We start from the raw sequence: 22,659 nt of genomic DNA, 5'->3' as shown, positions 1-22,659 counted from the left end.
AAGTGCGGACGCAGCCTTACAATATACTGGTGGTGGTCTGTGCATTCTGCCACCAACCTGAATGTTTGCCAGTACGTTAGGAGAATCCTGTTTTTATGCAGGATGTTGAAGTTCGTAGTGCTCAGCAGTGTTTCCTTCATGCTACCTAAGAGCAGTTTCCAAAATGTGTAACTAACCATTTTGAAAATGGTATAAGATAGTGATAATCTGATTAATTTTGGAATATTGTGGAAGGGATCAGTTGAGTTTTGGCTCTGACACCCAGAATTCCAAAGGTATCCAATAATCCAGCAGGAGAAACAAACTATCAAGATTTGTTACTACCAGCTGAACATCATTGGGATACCTGCCTGGAATGTTGTCCTTTTTTTAAAAGAAAAAGTACAGAGTGGATGCTATGATTCACACAGAGAAGTAACATTAGCTTCTTTAGACAAAGTAGTGTGTACTTACTCTTTTAGTTCAGTTAAATCCATATATACAGCAACAACAGAGAAAACAATGTAGACATTATTCCAAAATAAGTACTTTTTAAAAAGAAGTTTAGTTTGTATTGCTTGGGAAACTTTAAACACTACTGCAGAACTCTTCACTGATAAGCCACTCTTGTACTAAAATAACCATGTCCATCATGTAAATGGTTCCTGTGTAGACTAACCCTCAGACTGACTAAATATCTTTTGCCCCCTTGTCACTGATGTATTAATGTGCATTTAGAATGTTCATGGGATTTAAACAGGCCTGTCAGTGGGGAGAGGGGGCATAGCAGAAAGGGGCAAATGCCTCAGGGCCTGGGCAGTTTATAAGGGCCCAAGGACCCCGACTGCTGCTGAGAGCATAGCAGAGCTAAAGGAGGCATCCTACATGCCCTTGCTCTGTTCCACTCCCAGAAGTGGCCAGCTTGATATCTATAAGCCTCTGCTGATTGGCTGAGCCTCAGTAAGGGGAGGGACTTTGAGGCAGTTCAGGGCTTATAAAGCAGTGCCCAAGCAAACGGGACTTCAGACAGGGAGTTTAGAGTGGGGGGTGGAAAGGGCCAGGGACCTTGCCTTTCTTTTAAATCCCCTTTCTAGGATGGCAGGCATAGATAGTGACGGGTCTGCTGTTACCTGCTCGAGATGTGCCATGTTTGTCTTAGTCCCTGAGGAAAGAAGGGATTTCGTCTGCACTAAGTGCAAGCTGGTCTCCATTTTAGAAGAAAAACTTAGAGGACTGGAGGCTCAAGTGTTGACCCTATGATCAGTCAGGGAGGATGAAGACTTTCTTGACAGAAGGGAGTGTTTAATCTTAAAAGCATGGCAGGCAGAAGAACCAGGGAGGGCAGTAAGGGATGAGGAAAAGAACTGGCAGCACGTAACTTGTAGAAGAAGAAGCCAGTACATGATTCCACCATCGATATAGAGATAAGTAATCGCTTTCAGGCTCTCTTCACCAGTTCTGTGGTGGCGAATGCTTTGGAAGGGGCCTCACAGGGGAAAAAATGGGAAGTTATCTGCTTCTACTGCAAGACATGGGATGTGTAGTCCTAGGGGTGGGAGTTCAATGACCACAATCCCCATAAGAAAAAGACGGTGGTGGTGGCTGGGGACTCCCTCCTAGGAGGGACTGAACCATCCATCTACTGACCAGACCTGGAATCTTGTGAGGGGTGCTGTTTACCAGGAGTTTAAATTCAGGATGTGACTGAGAGCCTTGCAAAACTGCTCAAGCCTTCAGACTACTATACCTTCCTACTGCTGCATGCGGAACTAACAATATGGCCAAGAATGACCTTGAGCAAGTTACTGTGGATTATGTGGTGCAAGGAAGAAGGGTCAAAGAATTTGGAGCACAAGTGGTGTTCTCGTCCATCCATCCTTCCTGTCGAAGGGAAAGGGCTAGGTAGGGACTGTCGAATTGAGGAAGTAAATGCATGGTTACACAGGTGGCATCGGAGAGAGGGCTTTGGTTTCTTTGATCATGGGACACTTTTGGGCACAGGGATTATTGGGAAAAGATGGGGTCCACCTAACCAAGAGAGGAAGGAGCATTTTCGCAAGTAGGCTTGCAAACTTAGTGAGGAGGGCTTTAAACTAGGTTCACTGGGGGACGGTGACCAAAATCCTGAGGGGAGAAAGGAACTTGGAGGCCGGGAAGAAATGCAAAGATGAATGTACAACAAGAGTGGACCCCTGGCTCGAGTAGAGAGGGCGGGGAGATTGACTGTTTATCTAAGGTGTTTGTACACCAATGCCAGAAGCCCAAGTAACAAGCAGGAAGTATTAGAAGCCCTGGCCCAGTCCAAGAACTATGACTTGATTGAGATAAGAGACTTGGTGGGGTGACTCGCATGACTGGAGCGCTGTCATGAAAGTGTATAAACTGTTCAGGAAAAACAGGCAAGGGAGAAAAGGAGGAGGAGTTGCACTGTATGTAAGAGAGCACTATGATTGCTTGGAACTGCAGCACATAGAGGGAGAAAAGCCTGTTGAGAATCTATGGGTCAAGCTTAGTGGTATAGGCAACACGGGAGATGTGGTGGTTGGTGTCTGCTACAGACCACCAAGTCAGGATGGTGAGGTAGATGAGCCTTTTTTTGGACAACTGAGAGAAGTTGCCAGATCGCAGGCTCTCATTATCGTGGGTGACTTTAATTACCCTGACATCTGTTAGGAGACCAATATGGAGGTACACAAGCAATCCGGGAAGTTTCTGGAAAATGTTGGGTATCACTTCTTGGTACAAGTGCTGAAGGACCTGACCAGAGGTCATGCGCGGCTCAACCTGCTGCCTACAAATAGGGAGGAACTAATAGGGAAGGTAGAGGTGGGGGACAACCTGGGAAGCAGTGATCATGAGATGGTAGACTTCAGGATCCTGACCAAAGGAAGGAAAAAGAGCAGTAAATTACCACCTTGGACTTCAGAAAAGCAGACTTTGACTCCTTCATGAACCTGATGGGTAGAATCCCCTGGGATGCTACCATGAAGGGAAAAGGAGTCTAGTAAAACTGTCAATATTTTAAGGAAGTCCTGTGGAAGGCACAGAAAGAAACCGTCCCGATGTGCAGCAAGAGAAGTAAATATGGTAGGAGACAAGACTGGCTTACTGGGGAAATCCTTGAAAAACTTAGGCACAAAAAGGGAGCTTACAAAAAGTGGAAACTTGGACAGATGTCTGGGGAAGGATATAAATGTGTAGCTCGAGAATGCAGGGCAGTTATCAGGAAGGCGAAAGCGCAACTGGAATTACGACTTGTGAGGAATGTGAAGTATAACAAAAAAAAAAAAGTTTCTACAGGCATGTTAGCAAGAAGGTGGTGATCAGAGAGGGTGTGGGACCCCTACTGGATGAGGGAGGTAACCCAGTGACCGATGATGTAGGGAAAGCTCAAGTACTTAGTGCTTTCTTTGCTTCTGTCTTCACGGACAAGGACAGCTCCCAGACTAATGCAATAAGTGATGCACTGTGGGATGAAGGTGGACAGCCTTTAGTGGGGAAAGAACAGGTTAGGAGCTATCTAAAAAAGCTAAACATACATAAATCCATGGGCCCAGACCTAATTCATCTGAGGGTTCTGAGGGAGTTGGCATATGTCATTGACGAGCCTTTGGCTGTTACCTTTGAAAAGCCATGGAGATCAGGAGAGATCCTGGATGATTGGAAAAATGCAAATGTAGTGCCCATCTTTAAAAAAAGGCAAGAAGGATGATCCAGGGAATTTTAGGCCAGTCAGTTTTACATCAGTCCCTGGAAAAATCAGGGAGGGGCTCCTCAAGGATGTTATTTTGAGGCACTTGGAGGAGAGGAAAGTGGTCAGGCATGACTTGCCCTTCATGAATCCATGCTGACTATTCCTGATCAATCTGATCAGTTTCTATGATGAGATAACTGGCTTTGTGGATAGGGGAAAATTAATGGATGTGATTTGTCATGACTTTAGCAAAGCTTTTGATGTGGTCTCCCACAATATTCTTATCAGCAAGTTAAAGGAATGTGGATTGGAAAAATGGGTAGTAAGATGGATAGAAAGCTGGCTAGAAGGTCGGGCCTAGCGGGTAGTGATCAACGGCTCGATGTCAGGATGGCGATTGTTTTCTAGTGGAGTGCCCCACGGTTCAGTTCTGGGTCCTGTTCTGGTCAACCCCTCATCCAGGACATTGATAAATATGTTGGATTGCACCCTCAGCAAGTTTGCAGATGACACCAAGCTAGTGGAGGAGGTAGATAGGCTGGAGGGTAGGGATAGGGTCCAGAGTGACTTACACAAATTGGAAGACTGGGCCGCAAGAAATCTGATGAGGTTCAATAAGGACAAGTGCAGAGTCCTGCACTTGGGTCAGAAGAATCCCAAGCATTGTTACAGGCTGGGGTCCGACTGGCTCAGTAGTAATTCTGCAGAAAAGGACCTGGGAGTTGTAGTAGATGAGAGAAGGCTAATGGCATATTAGATTGCATCAAGAGGAGCGTTGCCAGTAGATCCAGAGAAGTGATTATTCCTCTTTATTTGGCTTTGGTGAGGCCGCATGTGGAGTACTGTGCCCAGTTCTGGGCCCCCAATTGTAGGAAGGATGTGGACACACTGGAGAGGGTCCAGCGGAGGGTGACCAAAATAATTAGGGGGCTGGAGCATATGACCCATGAAGAAAGGTTGGGGGAATTGGGTCTGTTTAGTCTGCAGAAAAGAAGACTGAGGGGGAACTTGATAACAGCCTTCAATTTACTGAAGGGAGGTGGCAAAGAGGCTGAGAGAGGCTGTTCACAGTGGTCACAGATGGCAGAACACAGAACAATGGTCTCAAGTTGTGGTTGGGAAGGTCCAGGTTGAACATTAGGAAAAACTTCTTCACTAGGAGGGTGGTGAAGCTTTGGAATGGTCTAACCAGGGTGGTGGTGGAGCCTCCATCCCTGGAGGTGTTGAAGTCTGAGCTCAACAAAGCCATGGATGGGCTGATCTGATGGATTTGGTCCTGCCTTGGGCAGAGGGCTGGACTTGATGGCTTTTTAGGTCTCTTCCAGCTCTATTGTTCTATGATTCTATGATGTCCTGAAGTGGTAGTTCCTTGTGGGGGATCACCGCAGGTTGGCCAAGCGCTGACTCTGCAGTGCTCATTTTCTGGGAACGGCAGCCAATCAGAGTTGCAGTTGCAGTGCCTGCTGTGACAAAGTCCCTTGTCAGCCTCTGTGGGTCCCTGTGCTTCCTGGCGGATCTGTGCTGCCTCAGAGACTCACGGAGGCCCCCCTTTTGCCCAGACCCTTCCAAAGGCAGGGGTCTCCGCTTAGGGAGCCATCCTCATCACAGGCAGGACCAGTACAGGGAGAATAATACCAGTCCCCTTGCAGGCCCACGCCTGCTCCAGTAAAGTGATCCCTCAGGGGAAGGGTGGGGGGAGTCCAGACCCACTCTCTACCCTGGACTCCAGCCCAGGGTCCCCATGAGAACAAGAGGCAACCAGCAGGACCTTTACCCCTGCCCCAAAGTAGTAGCCTCACCCTGGGCCACTTCACCCACCACTTTCCCATGCTACCTTTTTGCTGTGCTCCAGCTCCTCTGGTGCACCTCCCAAAACCTTACCCCCCGCTACCAGATGGGGAGCCTTTTTATAGGGAGCACAGGGCCTATCTGACCAATGAAGGTCTGGGCCTAGACAGGGAACAGAAATGCATTGGCCCACCACCCAGTATACTGTCCTTCTAGAAGGCTCCGGAAGCTTCCAGGTAAGGGTCTACCACCAGGTTTACCACACGGCTCAGCCCACAGATAACCCCAGCCTTGCAGCCAGAAATTGTTGACGGGTTTGCCGGATGCTTTTGGGAGCCATATGAGGTAAGGGTCAGCCCCTTAATTCTCTTCTGCACTGTAGCCATACCTCTCCCTCCCTTACTCAGACTTCATCCCAGAGCCCACACTCCATACCACCTCCCGCATCCAACCCCTACCCTAGCCTGGTGAAAGGGTGGGTGAGAGCATGAGATGGAGGGGATGGAGTGAGCAGGGCGTGGGGCCTTGGAAAAGAAATGGGACAGGCATGGCCCCAGGGAAGGTGCAGGGGTGGGGCAAGGGTCTTTGGGTTTGCACCATTAGACATTTGGCAACCCTACTGGGCAGACGCGTGGAAGCCTTGACCATGCCAGAAGAGCGCACCCAGCAGTGTGGGCAACAGCCTGTGCAGGCATCTGCTCACTGGGCATCAGTCAGCACAGGCACACCACCACCCAAATGTCAGGCAGACCTATGTGAGCGGGGGTCCATTGGCTGCTCTGACCTAGGGCCCAGCATTGCTGTCAATAGGTGTGGATTCAAAACTCTAAAGGCTGTCATCAGTGGCAGACTCAAAAACGACGGAAGGTTTGAAAGGCAAGTGGAACCGCAAATGATTTAACCAACATTAACACAAGCAAAGTTAAGGTAGAGGTCCCCATTCAGTTGGGCTGTAACGTGGTATTGTTATGTAAATTAAAGAAAACATTTAAAGTTTTTCACCTAGTGCCCTAAAACTTGCAATGTTTGATCTACATGACTCAGGAATCTACATGTACTAATTGAAATTATCTGGGGGGTAGCTGTCAGTTGGTTCTATTGAGCTTTCATTAGGGTTATATACAGTAAAATGTTAATTGCATTATAATATTTTCAAGAGAACTTCTGACCTACTGAGTAATTACTAATTCTTCATCATGTTGATTGAAATCCAGCAGTGACAAACCATATCAGCACAAATTCAATAGTAGAATTGCATTGTTGAGTCTGAAATCACTAAAATGTCATTGGTTTAACAAAAAATGTTTTTTTACTATTTTAGTACAAAATAATGTAGATCATTAAAACTGCACTCCATTATCAATACATTCTTTGATAAAGTATCAGTGCAGTTTTAAGTGTTTTTCTCTGTAACAGGAGTGCCCTGCAGTCATTTGAGCAAATTAGTATGGTTGTGGTATACTTGTTAGCAAAAAGTATCACTTTGTTACACATAAAACAGAAAAATGAGAATTTTCAGTTTGAAGAAAATAAATTGTGAAGATAACTTAATAGCATGTTTCTTTCAGTATATTAATACATGAACACTAATGTGGGTGCCACTAGAAAATAGCTGCAAAACTTTTCAATTTCTAGTGTAAAGAAGGAAACTGCTTTAGTTGCTAACTGGTTCAGTGTAAGTTTTTAGTTTTCTAACTCTTGAAAGTTTTCTCAGATTTTAAAGTCATATTGCAAATTTATCTTCTGAAATACAACTATTATAACCATTCTTAATTTAGAAAAATCAATGTTTTTCTTGTTTGCTTTCCCTAGGACCTGTAGCCAACTCTCATCAGTCAATAAAATGCAAAGGAATTTAATACAGACTATGTTTCAGCTGGCACATCGGACATGTTTGGTACCACATCGCACCGGTTTCCTTCGACACTTCAAAGGGAAACCTATCTTGCCACGGACTGGATGCAAAGTGATTTTGGCACTGAGCCCTGAAAAACAGTTTCTACATGCATCTGCTGCACTCTCTCTCTCACAGGAAGGAAGGTCATTGGGTGTATTTTCATCTCAACCAAAAGACACTAATGACAAAAAACAAAAGGAAGAAAACCCTTTCAAACAAGCTGGTGATACACCACAGGGAACCCCTGTATCATCAAGTTCGTTAGAGCCTGATCCATTACAAGACAAATCAATTAGTCTCTTTCAGAGGTTCAAGAAAACTTTTAAACAGTATGGAAAAGTTATGATTCCAGTGCATCTGTTGACCTCCAGTGTATGGTTTGGTTCCTTTTATTATGCAGCCATGAAGTAAGTTATTGATTTGTTATAAGGTCACTATGGCTATTAATCTGAGACATACAAATATATGTCGGTGTGGGTGTAGCATGTCAGCAATATAGATCTTATGTGTCAGAAATTATCCTGCTTACTCCATCAGAACAGAATCTCCATGTTTTACCAAAGCCCAAGATAGTTAATGAAGGGGAATAGACTTCCTATCAATGTGGTGATATATTATTTAACTTGCTACAGTGTGTACTAAATACTACTTCATTTGGAAGGAATGCAGTTGCCATCAAAATAAAATCACGTACGTGTGACCTTGTCCACAATAGTTGCAGTTTTTGCTGTGTGGCAAAGATGATGGCTTGTCCTCTGAAACAATAGTAAAAGATGGTGAAATCTGTTTATAGTCCTGCCCTCTGCTTTTCTGGTTTTCCTCCCCTGTGTGGTAGAAGACACTAAGGAAAACTCTACTATAGGTCAAACCTTCTTTTGAATTGAAACTAGTGTTTGTAGGGTGAAATGTGAATGATATAGAATTGGTGGGTAAAAATATATGCTTGCCATTATTGCTTTTAAGACTGTCACCCACAGAGCATGCCAGATAGGTTTTTCACCTCTAAGTTTAATGGGGATAGCATATGGAAGAGGCAGGAGGAGAGGTAGTGGAAAAGTGTTCTGTTGTCTTTGGTATCTACTACCTTTTTTATGCTCTGTGTACATCTGCATTTGAGGGAAAATTGATGCACTGGTAGTGGATCTGCCAGGGTTCAATTTAGCGTGCCCAGGGGGACACGTTAAATTGAACTATCATGGTGCTGCCATGGAACCCAGTGCTCCTGGCAGTCACAAGGAGTAAGAGAAATCAGAGAGAGTTTCTCCCATCAACCTCTTGCTGCATGGTTCATGGCAAAAATGGATTTTACATAAGTTGATTCCACCTACCCAATTTTCATAGCTGAATTTGTTTATCTAAAATCAGTATTATCTCCCAGTGTAGACCAGGCGTCTGGACACTGTCTGTAACACCATCGTTAAATACAGGCATGATATATGTATATATGTTTTGAGATTCTTTTTTTTTTGGTCCCCTTCCAACCATTGCTCTGACTTCGCTTAGAACTTTTTTATTTGATTCTTCCAAGCAAGTTATGTAGAACTTCCTGTATGGTTGCACTGTCCACTAAACCACAAGGGTAGGCATCAGAGACAGAGACCTCAAAAGGTTATCACATCAAGCAACATCCGTGACAAATTTTAAAAAAAAAAAGCTATTTGTCAACCCCTAAATGGTCTCCTCAATGATTAAACTCATAACCCTGGATTTACAAGGCCAGTGCTCAATCCACTGAACTATTCCTCCACCCCCATTTCATACCTTTTTTTAATGTTGTCCCCTCCTGCCCCCCAAAATCTCTGTGCTCAAAAGGCTTTGTGAGAGGGACACAAAACCCTTAAAGAATTCCTTCCTTATTGTCCATCTTCTCAGGTCCTAGGAACCATAATTTCCAGATTCTCTAAGGCTACATCTACACTACAGTGGTTTTCAGAAAGAAGTCCTTCTGGGAGACTCTTCTGAAAGAACTTGTTTCAAAAGTGCACCTACACACACCAAAAAAAGCATATCAAAAGAGTTACCTGCTCTTTTGAAAGAGAGCATCCGCTCATCTCCCACTCTTTTGAAAGAACAGGCAGAGGTGGAAGAATCATGCACCACGAGGTCTGCTCTTTCAGGGGGGAAGAAGGGCCCACAGAGCATCTACATGTTTTCTTTCAAAAGATGCTTTCGAAAAAAGGCACTGTTCCTGATATGGAAGTGGAAGAGCGCTTTCAAAAGGAGATCCGCATTCTTTTGATTGAATTTTGAAAGAACGCTTTTCGTGTGTAGACACTCCACTGCATATTTCAAAAGAGCCCCTTTTTTCTTTTAAAAAATGTTTTGAAAGAACTTGCTACAGTAGATGCAGCCACTAGCATTTGTGGTCTAAGTTAGGCCCATTCCTGAAACTCTTTCTGAAGAAAACATATCAATCACTCCTGTGCACCAAAGAAACTAGAGTTTTATCGCTGAGATGAGTCGTCATCTCTCTTCTCCAAAACAATGCAGTGAATAAAAATGTATTCTGATGCTTTGTTTCTGGAGTGTTATTTAAACTAATCTTCTTCTTTTTTTTTTTTTTTTTTGATCCAAACAAAAGCACTTGGGCGTGTGAGTGGTGAATAGAAAGTGCAGCCCTTACTAATGCACTCCAGTCCTTTTTTGCAATGTCCATACTATTTCAGGCCTGGACATCTTTTGAACATGTTGCCAGACATATACACTTATGTGAACATGAGCTCTGGATCCTTCCAATCATCGTACTTTCTCTCTTTCGTTAGTTTTGCGTATCTCATGATAAAACTCATGTATCCACGTTCTACTCTGTCTAGTGTCGTCTAGCCATACTAGACCTAATGTGAATTTGCTGCATCCCAAAGAGGTACAGCAGTGTGTTTCTTTTGGAAACTCATGTTTGTTGGAATAAGCAATATGTTAGATATAATAGTTTAGAGGGAGGTTTTATTAATCTGTGACTTGTTTGTTGAACTGGAGTAAATGATTCTCTCTGGACTGGGCATGTTGCATATATAATAGAAGATGTGAAACAATGATAGTTTATGGCTGGAATAATGGGCCTTTAACTTCAGAATGTATTATGGTACAAGTGTTTTGTTTTAGTTACTCTAACCAACTGGCATAATTGCCCTTTCTAGGAGCTGTAGATCCAAATGTCATTCTAAATTTAATCCATCTCAGAGTAATAAAGGTCCGAAGCTATTAAAATACTTTGCTTTGGCTGGATCTAAATTGATGATCACATCAAGACACTTTAGAGTGAGACGAGTTTAGCTAGTTTTGTTTGAGTCTTTAGTTAGCATTTAAAACACACATTTGACAAATGGACACAAATGAAAACATTTAATTAGGAATTAGTGAGCGGCAGAGCCTTAGTATGTCAGACTAGAAAAATGGTATCCTTTTCAGGTGAAAATTCAGTTGGCTCATGAATAATGATAGCAAAGGGCTAAATTATTCAATCTTGAAATTATTAATTGACAAATTTAAAAGGGGGCAGTGTCAATATATTTCAGCCCACGGAGTTCCTGCTCATACTGATAATGCACAGAATAAATTAAAATGCTAAAAGAATTCAGAGAAGTTGAAAATTATGCCATACTACTTTTATAGAGGACCCTGTACAGGTAACTTAGGGCTTTCAGTGACACTGGCAAAAACTAAATGTTAAAACAGTACTTCTAAATATTATAAAATCAGTTTCTTGTATAACTAATTGCATATGCATATCTACTAGAATGTAAAAGATGTGTGGTAGTATTTTTTTGTGTTTAAACAAGTAGTATCTCCAGTGCCCTAACAGAATTTAGGTATTTATTAGATGCTTTTGTGCCTTGTGAGGCATGAGGCAACCCAGTCTCTCCACAAGTTTTAATCCCATAGATCTTTCTTCACTATAGTCTGTTCCTATCTGTTCTTATATTTGCTGTTTCAAAAGCCTATAAAAATGTGGGTATCTCAAGGTCATTGCATAATTTTAGCTTGGTTCTTGATTGACTCTTCCAGACTTTGCCAGCCTTGAAAAGGCTCTGCTTGCCTTGCCGGTTCTTGCTGCGACCTGTTTATGGAGTTAGCCATCAACACTAATTGTGCTCCCAATATATAGAGACTTGTTAATGATTCTGTACTTTTCACTGTTGATCATTTATACTCCATTATTGCTGACTCCTCTTTCAGCAGTCATGATTTGGAGGGTTTCTTGGCTGATGCCTTGGCACTAGCCTCCTCTTTCATATTACAGATGACATTGAAAAAGCCTACTACCAAAATCAAGATCTTGACATTTTGTTCTATTCTGCCGAGTTCTTGTAACTCCCTTTTGATGTTACTCTCCATCTCATCATCTGTCATAGCCTGTACAGCAAGGTTGAGCAATCTACAGGCTGCAGGCCAGAATCTAGCCAATGGCTCCCCTTGACCCAGTTTTTGAGGCCTACAGGTCTCCTCCCACACACGTAGCAGGTTGAACTTTTCTCCTTCTCCCTTGGGGGCCAGGTCAGTGAGGGTTGTTGTGTGTGGGGTGTGTGGTTTTTTTTGTTGTTTTGTTTTTTTCTTTTTTTATTGTTTCCAGTTGTAAGTTGCCTCCTGACTGTGGTGTTTTTGTTTGTTGTTGTTGGGGGTTTTTTTTGTTTTTTGTTTTTTGTTTTTTTTTTCCTGTGGGTCAGTGGCCCAAACCCAAAAAATTTCTCCAGCCCTGCTCTATAGGGACGAAGTTGTGATATGATTCTTTCCCACCTATCTTTCTGTCAAGGAGGCACATGGAATAACATGAGACCAACCCTTAATCTCCTACAAATAGCCCCCAAAATCAAGCTTCAGTGCATGTTGAGGGGAAATGAGAGGGACTGGAATCCAAGGGTTGGCTCCAAATTAATCTCCACAGTGTTTTGTGTTTTCCTGTTATACAATCGTACCAGAAAATCTTGTTAAAAACGAAGTGTGTTGCTGAGAGTAAGAAATGCTTTGCTAAACAAAAGTATCCATCTTTCAATAAAACTTTTACAATTAAATACAGTAATGAAGAGCAGTGATGTTTTTAATGCAATTTTCATGTTTGAATTATCCTTTCAAATATAACCATGTTTTTATGTATATCTTTTTTTGTTTGCTAGAGGAGTGAATGTCGTTCCTTTCCTAGAGTTCATTGGGGTACCAGAAAGCATTGTAAGCATTCTGAAAAATTCTCAGAGTGGATATGCACTAACTGCATATGCAATGTATAAGGTAAGTGCCATTATAGTTAGTTGATTATGAAGTTGTCTAGTGCTCTAAACAGTTCTCTTTAGCTCAGAAAAAACTGGCACCCATTCTCCCTCTTAATAGTTTAAATGGCTTTTAAATTACTGTTTTAAACCCAAATATTCACATTACTCAGGTTAAAAGGGTCATCATACTGCTTTTAAGCACCTTTGTGCCATTATAAAATATTCTTAATGGCTGTTTGGTTTTCTAGAAGTGGTGACAATCCGCTGTAATCTCTGTTTTCCCTGTGCCTTGTTCACTGAGCTACAGAGTAACAGTTTAAAAGCTTTTAGTACTTCAGGTAACAATGCAATTTTTTTTCTATGGGATTTTTTAAGTTTCCTGTCATATCTTAAATAATTATGCTTTCATTGCTGACTTTGTTGGAATTTAATTGTCCTAATACTTAGAAATCAGACTTGGGATATTTTTTCTGGGTTTAGATATACATAATGGGTATAGTGCTTTGAACAGGTAAAGCCAATAGAGTGGGCCACATGAGTAGCCCTCCTTCAGCTTACTGGTTCATAGAAACATGTGGCCCACTGCAACACCACCAATCAGCTGTTTGCAGATGTTCAAGCTGTGGGAGGGAGGCTGCAGGTTTCCCTTCAATGATCTAAAGCCTCAACGTTCAACATGTTCCCAACTCACCACATGTGGCAGATAGGACTCTGGAGCCACATGCGGCTCTTGAAGGCTTTAAATGCAGCTCCTCCTGAGAGCCGCACACAGAGTGCAATCCGCTGGCTCCAGGCATGTGCCCCACCGCTTGGTGGGAGAAGCGTGTGGCAGTCCCCCCGACATCTCTGGTGAGTCACTGGCATTAAATTTAAAAGGGGGGCTGGGGGAGCCTGGCTCTGGGGGAGGGCTGGGAGTGCTGGTAGAGGGCATTTATTTAAAGATGGCTGGTATGTGGGGGGAGTGGACGGAGAGGCTGGGAGTGCCTGGGACCCTGTGGTAAATATGGAAAGACAATAAACACGAGTCTGGTGGTCTTTGAATTCTTATTGGACACTGCTGGTACAAAGCATTGTACTATACGTAAGTATAAATAAATACAAATATAAGGAGATATACATCTCATAGAACTGGAAGGGACCTCACGAGGTCGTTGAATCCAGTCGCCTGCCCTCTTGGCAGGACCAAGCACCATCCCTGACAGGTTTTTTTTTGTTTTTTTTTTTTTTTTTTTTAAAATCTGTTTGCCCCAGATCCCGAAGTGGCTTCAAGGATTAAACTCACAGTGGTGAGTTTAGCAGGCTAATATTCAACCCACTGAGCTATGTCTTCTCCTTATTTACAATCCCTTATCTTTTTGATGTTTTACTGCACTATTCATTTTAATAGTGTGCATGCATTTACTTTTTGTCCTAAGTAAAGTGATGATGAAGTAAAAGCACAGACACTGCCAATTTAAATGGCTTAGTGTACTGATGCCTACAGTTAATGAATGTAGGCATTTAAAATATTAAAATAATAAACCCTATTCTGGTACTAGTATATAAAACATACATGTAATATTTTCAGGAGATTTGGCCATGCTGAGAATATGTACATTTCTTGCTTTGAGACCAGTTCTGCTCCCATTGAAATGTAGGGAAGTAGGAACATGTGTAAGGCCATGTTTTCAAAAATACTCGTCTCCCATCTAGGTTCTTAAATGTAAATAACATTTTCAAACTCTGACAAAGTTGTTTTTAGAAGAGCTTATGCCCAGATAGATCTGTTAGTCTTCAAGATGCCACAGGACTCTTCCAAGCCCCATTTTCTAGTCGTTTGCAAACATTTGTTAAAAATAATTCTTGCCTCAAACAATTTATAATCTAAAATTGTGTGCCAGCAGCCTTTTTCTTAAGGTCTGATAGAATCCCAAAGGATCATATCGAATATATAACTATTTTAAAGGAGTTTTTCTAAATTGTTTATAAAGTCATCATTGTTCTGATAATTCTGTTCAGAGAGCAGGTGTCCATTTTAATTTTATACCTAATTAGGGGCCTGGTTTGATGCAGAATAGGATGAATTTGCTTTGCTTCTAGAAAACAGTATCTTAAGCAGTGGTTTAAGTTGAATATTACCTTACTTTTGATATTGTAAACTTTTGTCATTTAATCTTGCATCACTTTTTAAAATTTTGGCTTTTTATGTTCTCTTGTTATGAAAGAGAGTGCTTCAGTTCTACTTCAGGTGCTGGGTTACCAAACCATCCTAGTGACGGGTTATCATTCGCTTTCCTTTTTAAATTTTGTTTTGTTCAAATGTCATTTCCAGTATTTTAGGAACTTGCTTTTTCGTTACAGGGAGCAATGACAGTCAATCATATGACAAATTTATGACTAATTGTTTGCTGTTTGGCCTTGTCTGTCTATTCCACTCCTGTGTCTAGCCTGTAGGAAAGGTGATTGGCCTTCAGAGCTTCAGGCAAGTCTTACAACATGGTTTAGCATTTTCCAGTAAGGTGCTATTAAAGAAAGTTAGATTATTTTAATGTGAGAGACAGGTGCAGAGAGTATTTATAAGTAGCTAGAGAGCTGCCAAACCATCAGCCATCACTGAATTAGAAATTAGTGTTTGTCCTCCCACTATTAGCTCATGATGCTAAATCATTATATGGCGATCAGAGCTGAGAACAAAGATTTGGGTAGAAAATGATAAAGGAACAATAAAGAATGGGAGATTAGACTGCACAATCCAGAGGATTCATTTAGACCAGCGTGGGGAAAGTATGGCCAGTGGGTCATATCCAGTTTTAATCCATCCTTTGAACTCCCACTGGGGAGTGGGATATAGGGCTTGCCCTGCTCCGTGTGGCTCCTGGAAGCAGCACCATGTCCCCACCCAGCTACTATGCCTAGGGGTAGCCTGACAGCTTTGTGGGCTGTCCCTACCCCCAAACGCCCCCCAAACACCGTCCCCACAGCCTTCATTGGCTGGGAGTCACAGCCAATGGGAGCTGCAGGGGTGATGGCTGTAGGATGTAGACAGTGGAGGGAGTGGCAGCAAGGAGGAGCAAGACTAGAAAATGGACATGATGCTGCTTTTGGGAGCTGCTTGAGGAGGTAAGTGCAGCCCAGAATCTGCATCCCTGATCCCTCAGCCTGAGCCCTGATTCTCCCACTCCCCACCCCCCACAAGCCAGAACCCTCACCTTCCTCCCCTGCACTCCAACTCCTTGCCCCCCGCCTAGAGTCCCCTCCTGCCCCCAAACCCTTCACTCTCAGGCCCACCCCAGAGTCCTCACCCCTCCTCAGCATATCAGCCCCAGTTTTGTGAGTATTCATGGCCTGCCATACAATTTCCATATTGATGTGACCTTGGGTCAAAAAGTTTGTCCTCTTCTGATTTAGATGTTGATTTCCCTAGAGCTTTGTCTACACTAATATTTTTATCAGTAAAACTTTTGCCTATCTGATGTGTGGGGAAAAAAATGCCTTTTGACCAACCAAGTTTCACAAAGAAAGCACTGCTGTGGATAGCTACTGCTGTTTGTTTAGGGGTGGTTTATTTAGGTCAGTGGGAATGTTCTCTAGCCTGTCAGCCTAGAGTGAATCATGAGAGATCTTACTGGGAACTGTGCCCCATATGGTCTGTAGTGTAGTCAGAGCCTAGGCAGAAGTGCACTAATATGGTAAAATCCTGCTGCAGGATCAAGAGGTTAGTGAACTACTTGTCTACAGCAGGATTTTACCATATGTTCGCTGATTTCCATGTTTTTCCCCTGGTGTAGATGCACTCAGCCACTGCACAACTCACATCTATTTAATGTATATAGTTTTAAAACTTCTGATTCTTTCACTTGTCACCTCTTCTTCTGTTCCCCTCTTGAACAGCAAAAAACAAAAAAAACCCACCCTTTTCTCAATCTGCAAGATTTAAGTAGTGCATTACACTGGTACATTCTATTTAGGAAATGAATGTACAAACCTTCTAGTTTTAGACACAAGGCTAAGTTCACCTAACCACCTGGATGGGAGACATCAAAGGAACCTCTAGTGCTTAAATGAAGTAATATTGGTTATTTAGCTTATACAGTTCAGGCAAAATGATATGCACTATGGCACTATTGGTATGTATTGAAGAGGCATTATGTTTTTAAAGAAAATGCACAATGGAATTCTAATCTCTTTGAATCAGCAAAGATCCTGTGGCACTTTAATTTAAAACAAAGAATTTAGTGGCAAACTGGCTATAACATTCTTGTGATGCACTTCATTCTGGAAGTGATACATCTCATGAGTGCATGGAGTTACACCTAATGGACATATCTCTTCAAACTTGTAATACTTGAGCTACTGTGTGTGTGTGTGTGTGTGAGAGAGAGAGAGAGAGAGAGAGAGCGAGAGCGACCGACCGACCCTCTGAAAAATTACCTTCTTTCCTTCACAGCTTGAAGCTCTTTTTACTAAAAGTTGGAGTTGGCCCATCCAAGCTTTTCACAAAAATGGATAAATTTTCTGAGAAATGTCCAATCCAATTTACACAATTTTAATACTTCTTTGATTTCCTTTAAGATTGCAACTCCTGCCAGATACACTGTAACTTTAGGAGGAACATCAGTTACTGTCAAGTATCTTCGTAGGCATGGCTACATGTCCACGCCCCCTCCAGTAACAGAATACCTACAGGATAAAATGGAAGAAACAAAAGAGCGTCTCTCAGGGAAAATGGAGGAAACCAGGGACATGATTAGTGGGAAGATGGAGGAAACAAAGGACAGAATAACTGAGAAGATGGAGGAAACAAAGGACAGAATAACTGAGAAGATACAAGAAACCAAAGATAAAGTTTCATTTAAAAAAAGAAAATAAGAAAATTCTCAGCCTAGGTGGTACAAAAATTATGCACTTTAACCCTTTAGAGCATCTGGATATGAACTTTGTGCTGAGCATTCTTTTGGCTGGCTCGAGAATATCAGTGTTCTAAGGATTAACGGTTTTTTTTGTAAAGTCTTCAATGCTGAAGTTTTTACAAAGAAAAATCATCTGTCCTATGAAGGAAATAATGTACCTAGTATTAAAAATTCATATTTGCAATGGCAAAAGTGGTGGTCATTTTTTTTCCTAAGTTTGGATGTTTCTCCAAGATCCAGTAAGTTATTCTGGCCATCAGTTGGGAACCACCATTGTGTCAGACTGGGTCCTCTATTCCTTTGGAATACAGATTTCTTTTTCAACCAGGTAAGCTATGTTTACATGACATGCTGCTGCTGGCAGAGTCATTCAAATGAGGGCACTCAACAATGCAAATAAGGCACGAATTTAGAAATCGCACGCCTCATGTTCATACTCTCGCATGATCGCTGTCCCAGCAAAGGCTTCTATTGCCACAAAACAAGCTCATTTTTGTGGGGGATAACGGGCTATTGACAAGGGAAGTTTTGGTCAACAGAATCCCGCCTACACGGCTTGTTTTGTGATGACAGAAACCTCTGCCATGACAGTGATCATGTGACAGTATGTAAATGAAGCGTGCAGTTCGTAAATTAGCACCTCGTGCTTTGTCGAGTGCCCTCATTGGCATGACTTTGCTAGCAGCAGCACGCCATGTAGGGGTAGCCATATAATATATGTACTGATCTCTCTCTTGTCACTGCTATTTCAACTTGGAGGCAAACCATTAGCACTGATGCTGCAAGTGAATGGCAGTATTCGGAACTAGTGTAAATGTGAGTTACACTGACTGTAGTTGAGTTACAACAGCTTACACAAGTTGGGAATCTGGATCCTTGTTTTTAAAAAATGGTCTCCTTAAACTTTAATAAGCTTTTCAACTGAAAATTATAGGAAACTGAATTAATTACATCAGCCATGTTTTCATTTATACTTTTGTTTTTATGTAAAGTTGAATTACAATTGAGAATGGTGTATGATTGTTTGTAATGACTGTAATTGTACATGGACTGAAGCATAACTGGTTTATTTTCAGCCAGAATTATGCTGTCACTTACTGAAGGTGTTCTGTTTTGTACCAGCCTGCAATAATAAAACACACATTAAAGGGCAATAAGTCTGCATCTACTCAGAGCATGTAGTGATTGATTTTTAAAAATATACAGGGAGGACTAAGTGCTGCTATTCTAACTTGAAAATTGCATTGATGTAGATAAGATTCCTGATTTGTGTTATCCTGCCTATCAGCTGCTCACAAGTTTCACCACATGCTCTTCTAGGTTTCAGATTAACCTAAAAATGTAAGTTGGAGTCAGGGTTTTATGCATTGTTCCTAAACAGTGTCAAAATGTCTGTGGCTGAAAGTGTATGTCAGCTGCCAATCGAGTACCATTGTTTTGTGGTTCATTTTGCCAAAACCTATATCCAAGCAAGAGAGAAGAGTGAATTTTTTGCTCAGTGTGGGCTTCCTCATTTTATTACTGTTACCACTTTGCAGCAAGATGAGGTGCTTCACTACTTGTTTCACAAAGGTTTAGTTTTGTGGGGGAAGAAGAGAGTAAGAGTGAGGGGGTGATTGTGGGTTAGGGCCCTGTGCCGATACAAAATTTATATGCCAAGCTGGAGCCATGGCTATCTGTGCTGTTGTGGATTTATTGCAGTTGTATACCATAGGTCAATGAGTGAAGAGCATCTCTAGTTCAGCCCACTCTCTGCTCTCTCTTTGCCTTGTTTTATGGTTTTGGTCAAGTAAAAGACTTCTGTAGATAGTACCATCATGATTTCAGCCTGCCAGACACATTCAACCACAATTCTATATTTACCGATATTGTAATTAAACCTTTTTTGCCAGGGCAAATCAGTGGAGAATATTCAGGGTCCCCTAAAATAGCAGTAGGGACAGTAACTCCATTTATGACGTTACTTCTTATGAATAGTATCTGATCCTACCCATTCAGGTAGACACCCAGCTGGCTGCCTCGTGTTGGAAGCTAAGGTTCAGCACCTTATCCAGCTCCAGAAATGTAGGTTTCTTCACCAAAATTCAGAAATATTTTTTTTAATCATCCCATGTCTGTACAGTTACGTGATCCCACCACTCTGCTTGTGGCCCTTCTCCAGAAGTAGTAGCAGCCTACATGGGAGCTATCAGCAGCTGTAGCAGGATTCATGGGCACCATGAGCCAGCTGGAGTCTCTTCTGCTTGCATCCTTGTCCTTTTCCTCTAATAGATGCTTTTGGTTGGTTGGAAAATGCTGCTGACATGTTCACTAGTGCTTCTATAGATGCACTACGTATTCCTGAAACAGGAATGAAAGCCCAAGCCAAACATGTTCTTCAAAGGGTCCCTTGTTCATCTTCCTGACAGTAAGGTCTGGAAGCTGTCAGACCCAAAAGATGTTTTGGTAGTATGTGTTAAGGGGCTGTGACAACAGGCTGTGCAGTCAAGTTTTCCTATCATGCACCACGAATGGAGCTAGAGCAGCTGCAGATGGGGATGGTTTTGGGAAGCCTGAGTGTACTGTTTTCATTCAGATCTCATTGTGGAGACAGCTGACTTGACCTGGGCCTTTTATTTTGAAATGGAGACAAGGCCTCTTGTGGGCATTGCCTCCTCTTCCACTGATCCTGCAAGTCATCCTCAAAGTAAGCTGCAGCAATGCTTCTAATTAGCTTGGGCTCCATCAAAGCATTTCAGGATGTATCTGCATTATGCAGCTTTCAGCAATAAGGCTGTCAACATGGTAAGCGTCGATTGTGGGTGGATGCTGTTGGGTGGCACTTTGTTGACAAAATGCTTCCATCTGCCCGACGGGTTTTAGCTTTGTCTGTGGGAGAGCAGCAGACGCATGTCCGCTTGCCACTGCAAAACTTTGTGTTTCTGGGGGAGGGGTGTAAAGGAGGGTGAATGACACAAGTTTTGTTGATCAGGTGCATGTCTAGGCACAGTGGCTCTTCTGTAACTGCTTCCAGACCTGCACTCTCACCATCGCATCTAGGGCTTAAAGCTGGGCCCCCAACTCCCTATGCTGGGTAACTAGGGCCACACATAGCTAAGTGGCAGCAGTTGTTACTTTAGGCTTCTGCTTAAGAGACACAGCCATGGCACTCGAGTGTAACAAGCCATGTTGGGATGAAGCGGGTATCTGAAATTGGTCGTTTTGTAAATTCCCTGGAGAGTCACATGGTGTCCATTTCTGCTGTTTTTTTCTCCACCCCACTCCCCTGGGAGAACACGGTTTTGCCAGCTATCTGCTTACTTATATCCAGCTGAAAAAAGCATCATTTCCTCTGGGATCTTAACGCCATTGGGTGTTTTCATGGGCCACCAGTTGAACTTTTTGTCTACTTGTCCCACTGTCATTTTTTCCCCCCTCAGAAGAGGGTCTTGCTGCTTGCCATCATATTGTGGGAAAATGGTTGCGGGGGGGGGGGGGAGGAATTAAGGCTAAGGTAGTGTTGAGGCTGCACCAAAAGTTTTTAAGTGGTGGCAGGCTCCCCCTCTAGTCAGACAAGGTGCCCAGCACCATTCTTTGTGGCCGTGTATGTGAGGTGGCACAAAGAGTGGGTCCCAACCTTGGACAGAAGGGCTTTGCCCACTTACACAGACATAGCTAAGTTGTTTAGGCAGCTGCCCTGACTTCTTACGGGGTAGGGTGAAGGCCAGGAAGCCCCTAGATCAGTGGGGCTGCTGTGGGCTATTATATGCACCTTTAATGTATTATGTGAGTTGCATATGTGTCCTACCAGTATGGCCCTGAAGACATCATGAGCCACAAGCAACCTGAGGCTTGAGCCCTACTGCTTCAGATGGCATTGATCATGCAGTAACACTGCTTATGATCAGGCTACTGGGCCTGCTCTGCCACTAGCTGTGTTACAGGTAAACATATACCTTTAAGTACAGCATCCTGCACAATAACAGGAAAGATCCCATATTTCCTGATTGTACTGGGCCCTGGAGTGGTGACCTGGTCTAGTCCTCAGAAGCTCCATCCTGCATAAAACTGTAGTCGTCTCATTCAAGCAGGAGTTATGTCCTGACTTCATTTGTATTGATTGTGTAATCGAACCCACATCAAGGAGTAAATCTTCCTACTTCTAACCAGGCCCTCAGGGAAAGTTTTGAAGTTACTAGCAAAGTGGGTTGGGGGAGAGAGGGGGTGGTAGGACTAAGAAGCACAAAGGTGTCTCTAAGGGCTTGGCGACAATGTGTGTGTATTATTATAATTGGTGTGTCAGCGGGAATGTTTTAAACCCCTGCCTCCTGCAGGCAATGACAGCCTCAATGACTGCTACACAGTGCAGTGGTGATGTGCTGGAGTATGGGCCTGGCTCCTACCAGATGCTGAGTGCCACAATCATTGGGAGCAGAGAGTGCGCAAAAGCTCTCAACAGTGGGGCTATTAAGTACCATTACGCTACAAAATTATCTCTGCCCTATACATTTCCATCCTTTTCTGTTCTGTTAGAGAGCAACTGAATAATTAACCTATGCAATAGCTTTCATTTATTGTTGTTTGGCATGCTACATGCCTGGGGGTGGGGGGACAAACCAATTTCCCCTAAAAATGACTGTGTTGCCTGTACATGTTCTTCTCTATGATTGTCCAATCAATTGATCAGCCTAAATGCTGTTACATACTGCCCTGCAGGCTTATGAAAGCAAGATGTATTCTTTCTACTTAGAAGATTGGCATCATGAAAACCACCAGCTAATTTGCCAGGAGATAATTATGATTTTGTAACTATTATTGTTACCAACAGTAAATGCTGTATAAGGAAGAATACAGCTTGATTTTTTTTTACTAACTGACCCTTCAATCAGAAAACTTGTTTTGCCTAGAACACTGAACAAACTTGACAAGAGACGTTATTGGGGGGCGGGGGGCAGCGTTTTTCAAAAAAAAAAAAGGGCCTTGGATGGTCTGTACCAAGCTAATGTCCAACAGTGGGGATACTAGTGCAGTTAAAGGCTGTACTGCTGTGCTCAGTAATCAGGGCAATGCAAGATGTAAAGCAGAGGCGCTAGGCTTTTGGGTTCTTTTAATAAACTACACAGTTTTTAACTACTTACCAGTTCACATGGTAACAAGCAAGAGCCTGTTATAAAATGTGTTTAGTACCCTGTGCAAACTTGACTGACTTGCAGTGTTCTAATACTACTA

The 22,659-nt window shown here is 42.7% G+C and overlaps 1 protein-coding gene across 2 annotated transcripts in view; it reads left to right on the top strand.

Annotated features, from left to right (window-relative positions):
* Window positions 1-22,659, top strand: part of FAM210A (family with sequence similarity 210 member A) — a 41,979-nt gene that overhangs the window by 9,938 nt on the left and 9,382 nt on the right. The window contains exons 2-4 of one of the 2 annotated variants that reach the window (XM_074987507.1): window positions 7,274-7,765; window positions 12,470-12,581; window positions 17,114-18,619. In XM_074987507.1, coding sequence (XP_074843608.1) covers window positions 7,305-7,765; window positions 12,470-12,581; window positions 17,114-17,410 — 870 coding nt within the window. In that variant the 5' untranslated portion in view covers window positions 7,274-7,304 and the 3' untranslated portion in view covers window positions 17,411-18,619. Of the gene's footprint in view, window positions 1-7,273; window positions 7,766-12,469; window positions 12,582-17,113; window positions 18,620-22,659 lie in introns of those variants that run through there. The other variant, XM_074987508.1, reaches the window with a different exon arrangement.

Source organism: Carettochelys insculpta, chromosome 2 (genome assembly GCF_033958435.1).
Source record: "Carettochelys insculpta isolate YL-2023 chromosome 2, ASM3395843v1, whole genome shotgun sequence".
NCBI classification, from domain to species: Eukaryota; Metazoa; Chordata; order Testudines; family Carettochelyidae; genus Carettochelys; species Carettochelys insculpta.
Note: the sequence above shows the minus strand (reverse complement) of the source record. Positions and strands in the feature narration are given on the sequence as shown.